This window comes from Chrysochloris asiatica, unplaced genomic scaffold, assembly GCF_000296735.1.
Source record: "Chrysochloris asiatica unplaced genomic scaffold, ChrAsi1.0 scaffold00007, whole genome shotgun sequence".
NCBI classification, from domain to species: domain Eukaryota; kingdom Metazoa; phylum Chordata; class Mammalia; order Afrosoricida; family Chrysochloridae; genus Chrysochloris; species Chrysochloris asiatica.
Window position 1 is genome coordinate 26,925,700 of NW_006408525.1, and position 8,603 is coordinate 26,934,302.

Here is an 8,603-nt window from a genome sequence, read left to right on the forward strand (position 1 = left end):
ATACAACCTTTTTGGTGAAAGTGAAAAGAACTTAAAATATGGATGAAGATCAAAGACCACAGCCTTTAGTAAAGGTTACACTTCAATGCAAAGAAAAGAAAAATTCTTATCACTGGACCAATTCATAAAAACTGGAGAAAAACTTGAAGTTGTCAAAGACTTTATTTTGTTTGGATTAATCATTTACACTCATACAAGCTGCAATCAAGAAATTGAATTACGTATTGCGTTTGGTAAATCTGCTGCACATATCTCTTTAAAGTGATGGAGAACAAAAATGCCAGTTTAAGAACTAAAGTGTACCTGATCCAAGCCCTGGTATTTTCAATAACCTCATATGCATACAGAAGTTGGACAATGAATAAAGAAAACAGTAGAAAAATTGGTTCCTTTGAGTTATTGTGTTGAAGGAGAATAATAAAAGTACCATGGGCTTCCAAAAGAACAAACCAATCTGTATTGGAAGAAGTATGTCCATAAAGTTTTTAGAAGCCAGGATAGAAAGACTTGATCTCTCATACGTAGGACATATTATCAGGAGGGACCAGTCCCTGGAGAAGTAAATCATGTTAGGTAAAGTGGAGGGTCAGCAAAAGGAGGGAGACTCCTAACAGGATGGATTTCCACAGCGACAACAGCAATGAGCTCAAATGTGGCAACACCTGTGTGGTTGGCATAGGACTGGGCAGTGTTTTTTTCTGTTGTACATAGAGTCTCTATGAGTTGGAGCTAATTCCATGGCACCTAACATCAACAATAATGAGTTAGAATCCACGCAATGCCAGTGGGCTTGGTTTTTGGACTATGTGCTTGCACACGGTATGACTATTACAAAGATGACACCTGCTTAGTGACACCCACTGCATACCAGGCCAGGTGCTAAGCAGCTATATCCATTATCTACTCAGTCTTCACAACACCTGATAAGGCTTTAGAGGTGAGGACACCAAGCGTCTGAGAAATTTCCAAGGTCACAGAACTCCTACATGATCCTCAGGACTCAAACCCAAGTCTCTCTAATTCAAATGACCATAGTCTCTCCATTACATGACACTGTATCTCTCTTTCAATCCTCACATTACCAAGAAGCAATAATGCAGAAATGGATTCAGGGGCGCTCAATCAGTGTTAGAAAATATTCCCTCCTAAATTAGAATGAACCAAGAAATTACAAGCCTATTTTCTCTATCAAAAACCACGGTCATTTCTATTCTAACAGAAGAACATCTGTTGTGGTGGTGGTTGTTATTATAGTTGTTGTTGTTGTTGTTGTTAAATACCATGGGAGTCAGTTCTGACTCATAGTGACCCTGCACGAGATTTCAGAAGCTGTAATTCTTTATGGGACCATAAAGCCTCATCTTTCGAACACATAACAGCTGGTAGTTTGGAACTGCTGACTTTGAGGTTAGCAGCCTAATTTGTTAGCACTGTGCTAGAAGAACATTTAGTTAGTGACAAAACATAATTCCCACTTGTTGCTATTGTTGTTACTTGCCGTTGAGTAGGTTTTGACACATAACAATGCTATATAGGATTTCCAAGGAGAAGCTGATTGGTTTGAACGTTTGACCTTGTGGTAAGCAGCTCAGTCCTTATATTACATCACCACACCCACTAGAGGTTTGATAAAAAGGAAACCCTCAGTTGATATGATGCAGAAAAACCTGAGCCAATTCCTTCAACGTCTCTGAGCCTGCAAAGACACCATCACACGCTTAGTCAGACCTCATGACCATCAGTGCATTTTGACAAACAGCCATTCTGCCACAATGCAATTCTGAGTGTAGCTGTGAACTATGAGAATTGTTTTAATGATAATCTATCAGTGTTCAAAGTATGAAAGCTAGTTCTCAAAGTATTTCCTTTGGGGACCTACATGTTTATTTCCTCTAGAGAGACCCATTGCTTTTGTCACTCTTTTTTGAGACTTGTCTTCATGGCCTGTGACCTGTCCTTTCAATTATCCTCATTGAGGGCAAATCTTCAGCTTCTAAGGATGTGTTTATCTTTGGAACCAGCCAAAATGTCACTTGGAACCATGCCAAGGGAGTAAGGAAAATCACCAACCTAAGTAGTACGTTTAATGAGTCTGAAACAAGGTATGATGTAAACCATAATGAAGCATTTCTTGGGTGATTTTAAAACCCATTTCCAAGGAAGAGCTCTGAGTATGCTTTGATGGAGGACAGCAGCATTCGAAAAAATGTGTGTCAAAGACTTTGGAGGCACTGACATCCTACAATCATATTCACAATCCACAACTCTCTGCCACTTATGCTTGAATCTCTGCATTAAATTGATCTTATTATTGGTTAGATGTATTGGTTTAAAATCAGTACCAAACTGATTTAAGCCTAATTGGATGATGTGAAACATTACAAAGAGCTGGATTCACTGAACTTTCATCTCATTACCACCTGTCCTCTCAACTTCTAAGGCTCCAGAAGAGAAAAATCTAGACAATGGCATTTTTAAAGACTAGGAAAGGAATGCTGTAGTGTATCCTGTAAACAGACCCACAGGATCTCATGATCATTGTTGTAGCTCCTACCCCAGTCAGAGCAGAATAATCCTTGTACCTTCAAAAGTAGATGTCATGGTTTGACTCTGGTGTCAAGATGGGAGCAAATTGCAATTGAGGTTTAGGGAAAATATTTATTTTGAAAATCAATTATATTTCCATGGGAGAGATCATTAACAAAATCACCAATGGTACTTAACCATGAAGTAGTATCAGATCAATCTTCTTCTAAGTTCATGTGTCCAACTGGAGGACTTTAAAACAATAGAAGGGTTCCGTCATCCTTCTCAAGACCATCTTCCCTGTTGGCCAGGTGCTAAAGCCTGAAATTCTTACCATGAGAAATGTGAAATGTGTTCTTTTAGAAACACAATGTAATACATTGGGCTACTTACAGGTCAGTTAATATTTAATGTGTACAAAAGGCAAGGAAAGGACATAAGTAGTATAATGAGCACACACACCTAAGAGAATGGACTCATGTCAAAGAGGAATGCGACATCATCCAGGAGGAAATTACAAAGGCAGAAACTGCTCTGTCCTCTGAGCTAGTCTAGCCCCAATTCAAGCTGACAATAAAAACTGTGTATAGGTTTTCCAGAGACAGCCACACAAAGATGACTGCTGTCAATCTGTTCATCACCCAGTCTCATACATTATGAAGGGAAATGATAGATGTAATCCAAGAAATGAGTCAATGGATTTGACTCTGAGAAGACAGTCAAATAAAGCTTTCAACAGGAAGAACTAACAGGACAAGAACTGTAGAAAGAGAGGTACATGCACTTGAAAATGAGATTTATGGGATACTTCTTCAAACTCTCTCCAGAACCACTTTGATTTCACTTACACTCAGTCAGGGACTCCCAGTGGCAATGGAGTTTGAGATTCTTAAATCACATAACCAAATCAGAAAAATGTCCATCAGTCCTCTGTATTTCTCCTCCACACAGTCTAGAATGCAAGGGAAGATAGTGAAACAATTTAACAGTGCTAGTTTTTCTGGGAAAACTGAATTCAGGAACCCCATAGACAAGGAATGAAAACTGTTTATGTGACTGCTCTGACGATCATGAAAGAGCATCTGATAAGACATTTTTAGCAGTACACAGAAGATTAAGCAAAGTAGCCTTCGTGTTTAAAATGAATATTGTGGTGAGCTTTTGAATTAACTTTGCTATGAATTACATGATTTAAGGTAGACACAAAAGAGCCACCAAAATATGACTTCTTCCCTCAGAGTCCCATAGATCCTATTTTTCCTTAGTGCATCAGTGATCTCCCTATTGCTATACCCAGTAGATTTGTTTGAATTTTCCTATGACCACTACTTCATTGAAACTCTGAGCTCTTATGACCAAGACACTTCAACTGATTTTCCATTATCCTCTCCAAATGCTTATAATGAGATGTCATCTCTCTCCATCAAAGCCTGGCTACACTAGGGCTGAAACCCATGCTAGGGACTTTGGAGAAAACCAGGTGCACTCCATAATTTCTATCAATGGTTCCCACAGTTCTTCTATACTCTACCATCTTCTCCTCAATGGTCTTATAGCTCCCACAGCTCTACCATCTTTATTTAGACACCACTCCAATGTCTCACAAATCTAGTCAATCTTTTACAATACTTTTCTCTGGAGACCCATGTTTATTTCATTGACTGAAGCTCAGAACCTTTAAATGTCTCTTGACTATACCATGTGCAGTCTGTACAACAGACAATTAATTGTACATATGCAAGTTCAGACTGAAGTTGAAAAAAATTCAAACAAGTTCACGAGAGACAAAATATGACATTAAATATATCCCACCTGATTATATAGATGATCTCAGGACAGATTTAACGCATGAGACACTACTGACTGAAGACCAGAAGAGTTTGGGGATGACATCAAAAACATTATACAGGACAAATGCCAAGGGCATTGAGTGTCACGAACGAAAGAAAATGTCAAAATGGATGTCAGAAGAGACTCTGAAACATGCTCTTGAGCATACACAAACTAAAGCTAATAGAAAAAATGATGCAGTAAAAGTGCTGAATTTCAAAGGACAGCTCAAGAAGAAAGTCAAGAACTATAATGAAATATGTAAAGGTCTGGAGTTAGTAAACCAAAAGGAAAGAACACACTCAATATTACTCAACAGAAAGAACTGAAGAATATATTCTAGCCTCAATTTGCCACATTGAAGGATATTATGGGTAAAATCACTGTAAAATAAATGCAGAACTTGAAGGTAATTTGAACCACAAGTAGGTGATTCAAACTTACCAACCACTAATTGGAAACCCTATACTGGGTCACTCACTATGAGTCAAAACAGACTCAATGGCACTTAACATAGAAAAAATATGGAATGATGCAGAAAGCATCAGAAGAACATGGAAGGAATACAGAGAGTCACTGTACCAAAAAGAAGTGATTGGTGTTCAACCATTTCAAGAGTAAGCAAATGGTTAAGAACCAATGATACTAAAGGAAGAAGTCCAAGGTACACTAAAGACATTGGCTAAGAACAAGGCTTTAGGAACTTTATTGAATACAAGTTGACATCTTCCCAAAAACAGATGCAGCACTGGAGTCCATCACTTACCTATGCCAAGAAATTAAGACAGTTACCTGGCAAACCAATTGAAAGAGATCCATATATGTGCGTACTCCAAAGAGATATAACCCAATGGAATGTGGAAACCAAAGAACAATATCATGACTGGATGATCATAGCTCATGCCAAAGAAGAAAGAAGAGGAAAAAAAGTGTCATCTGATACAATTTGATAAACTTGACCTACACCTATAAATGCAGTAGCTCAAAAGAGGAAACAAATTCTTGCTGCAAGAATTATTCCCACCCCCTCCACCCAAAGAGTAGACAGGGATGGGCAACTTGGACATTGACTACCCAAAATGGAAGGAGGGATACAAAGGCAAGAAGTGACTGGCTTACAAGCTTTCAAGAGAGAACCTAGATCCAGAGGGCGTGAAGGAAGGTGGAGTCTCCAGTGAATAGTATACAGCCTGTCCAGGATGGGCTGATGAAATGAAATGCAGATGGTTCTCTTGTGATGCAATACTGAATAATTGTTATCAGGACTGATTGTGACAGTTGGAAATGTAAAGGTGGGCATTTTATACCAAGGAGGGGAGTGATTAACTTTTCAGTCCAGGAGCGGAGGGCCCTGGGACCATCAGTGGAGAAGAGTGGAGAGCAGGACCCTACCCAGAGAAGCAGTGAGGCCTGAGATGGAGGCAGAGAAGATGACATGAAGAGATGGAGTGGCTGGAGACTTGAGATCCAGAGAGGGAGGGAAAGGGGTTGTGTGCTGAGGACCGGGGTGGGGGGGTGGGGGGGTGGGCAGGCTTGCAGGGTATATACCCTTTGGTTGGGTGATGACGCATGGACGGGATGGTAACTATGGCAGTAAAACGATGTATGATAGAATGAATGTAAAACTAATGTTCTGCCATGTAAACTATCACACAATTCACAATAAAAACATTTATTTTTTAAAAAGAACAATATCATTATTATCACAGGGAAGTAAAATTTTACTGAAAAACAAATCAAAATCAGTTGTAATGGTGCATCAATAGGGAACTGCTAGAAACTCAAACAGGATTCAGAAGAGGACATGGAACTAGGTATATCATGGCTGAAAGCAGAGAATATTAGAAAATATCTACTTGTGCTTTATTGATTATGCAAAAGCTTTCAACCATGTGGATCATGACAAACTATGAATAACAACATTGTAAAGAATGGGTCTTCTAGAACCTTTCATTGTGCTCATGTGGAATCTGTACATAGACCAAGAATCAGTTATTAAAACACATCAAGGTGATACTGAATAGTTTAAAATCAGGAAAAGAGTGCAACAGATTTGTAGTCTTTCACCATCTTTATTCAATCTGAATGTTGACCAAAGAATTTGATACATTGGATTATATAAAGAAGAATGTGGCATCAGGATTGGAGGAAGACTTATTTATTATCAGTCTGTAATATGGAGATGATGCAAACTTATTAACTGAATACTATGATGACTTAAAACACTTATCAATGATATTCAAAGAATATAAACTTCAGTGTGGATTGCACCTCAATTTAAAGCAAACAAAAATCTTCACAACTGCATAATAAATACCATTATGTAAAATAGAGAAAATAAATATTTGAAATTGTCAAAAATTTCAGTTTGTTTGGATCCATGATCAACACTCACAAAACCACCAGTCAAAAAATCAAACTATATATTGTATTAAGCAGATATACTTCAAAAGATAAACTAATAATAATTTTAAAAAGATAAAGTATTGAAGAGCAAAAGTATCAGTTTGACGACTAAGGTGCACCTGACCCACATCATGGTGTTCTCAGTTTCCTCATAGGCATGTGAAAGTTGGACAATGATTACCTTAGTAGAATCGATACATTTGAATTATGGTGTTGGAGAAGAGTATTAAAAGTACCATGCACTGCCAGAAAAACAAACAAATCTGTGTGGGAAGAAATACAGCTTGAACACATCTTTGAAGTCAAGATGGCAAGAATTTGTCTCTCATAATTTGTACATGTTATCAGGAGGGACCAGTCCCTGGAGAAATACATCTTGCTTAGTAAATTAGAGGGTCAACCAAAAAAAAAAAAGGAAGATCCCAACCAGATGGATTGACACAATGGCAGCAGCCATTATGAGAGAATGCAGTGGTCACAACAGTTTTGAGGATGATGCAGGACTGGGGAGTATTATGTTCTTTTGTGCATAAGGTCACTGTGAGTTAAAAAAAATTCAATGGCACCTAACAACAACAACAAAAGTTCATTCCCTTCTCTTACATGGTCTCTCTGCCTCCAGTCAGCTTCTACACCCTAGACTGTGCCTCTAAAATCAACCACTGTCCTATTCACTCTTCCATTCCCACCCACTTCCATCTAATTCTCTCTTAAAAGACTCCTAATCCATCATCTTAATTTCTCACCCAGTCCTACCAACTTCTATAATCCATCACTTCTCATCCTATAGAGTGGTGTCAGAGATATCATATAGCAACCTTGTGATAAGACAATCTCACACACACAAAAAATAAAACCCTACAAAACACTGCCAAGTAAGAGTTGAAATTTTGTCTTTCATTACCATATATATTCTCTGCTAGGGACCCTAAACATACCTTCTGGTTTCTCATCTTCTTCCAGGCAAAGTTCATTCCTGGAAAAAAATTCCCTCCTCCCAGACCTGCACAGAATTCAGAGATGAGACAAGTAGGGGGAGCATGCTCTTACTGTTTGTTGGCGGGGATAATGAGCATTGGTCTTTCTTGGCATTCTAGGAAATGAAATGCTGACAAGGTTATGGAAAAACATTATAGACCCAGAGAAAAAGAATAAACTTTAAAATGTGGGGACATAAGGAAAGAGGTCAGTTGCATTCAAGAGTCTTTTGGGCTCTTTTCCATCTGGCAGCAGCCCTGAGGGTAAGCCGAGGTGGGTGCTTACAAGCACATCCAGGAAACATGGAGGAAGAAACTGTTCGATGTGATGCGATTTCTCCTGCAGGTCTGCTGTTGGCAGTACCACCAGCTCTCTGCGCTGTGCAGGGCCACCCCGCCCCACCTGGCCAATAAGGCTTATAGACTGGGATACAAGACCAAGCAATGTTATGTCATCTATCCGATTTGTGTACACAGAGGTGACCCCAAATGCTCAGTGCCTAAAGCCTGTCCTACATGGTGTTAACCAGCTGAAGTTTACTAGAAGCCTTCAGTCTGTGTCTGAGTAGTGAGTGAACATCACTGTGGGGCCCTTAGAGTCCTCAATTCTTACTGGGCTGGTAAGAGTCCACATAGAAATTTTTTGAAGTTATCCTCATTGATTCATTGTATAAAGCTATCAGAAGACATCCTGACACCCAGTGGATTGCCAAGCCAGTCCACAGGGAGATGAGTGGTTTGACATCTGCAGGCCTCAAGAGCCGTGGCCTGGGGAAGGGCCACAAGTTCCACAACACTATTGGTGGTTCTCGCCAGGCTGTTTGGAGACGACGCAACACTAGTCAGCTCAAGTGTTACAATTAG

The 8,603-nt window shown here is 39.2% G+C and overlaps 1 protein-coding gene and 1 pseudogene across 1 annotated transcript in view; one reads left to right on the forward strand and one right to left on the reverse strand.

Moving 5' to 3' along the window:
* LOC102840506 (keratin, type I cuticular Ha4-like) overlaps nt 1-7,736 on the reverse strand; it is a 15,311-nt gene extending 7,575 nt beyond the window's left edge. The window contains exon 1 of the mRNA XM_006833686.1: nt 7,701-7,736. Coding sequence (XP_006833749.1) covers nt 7,701-7,736 — 36 coding nt within the window. The remainder of the gene's footprint in view (nt 1-7,700) is intronic.
* A 189-nt stretch (nt 7,737-7,925) lies between these two features.
* LOC102840880 lies at nt 7,926-8,603 on the forward strand (annotated as a pseudogene).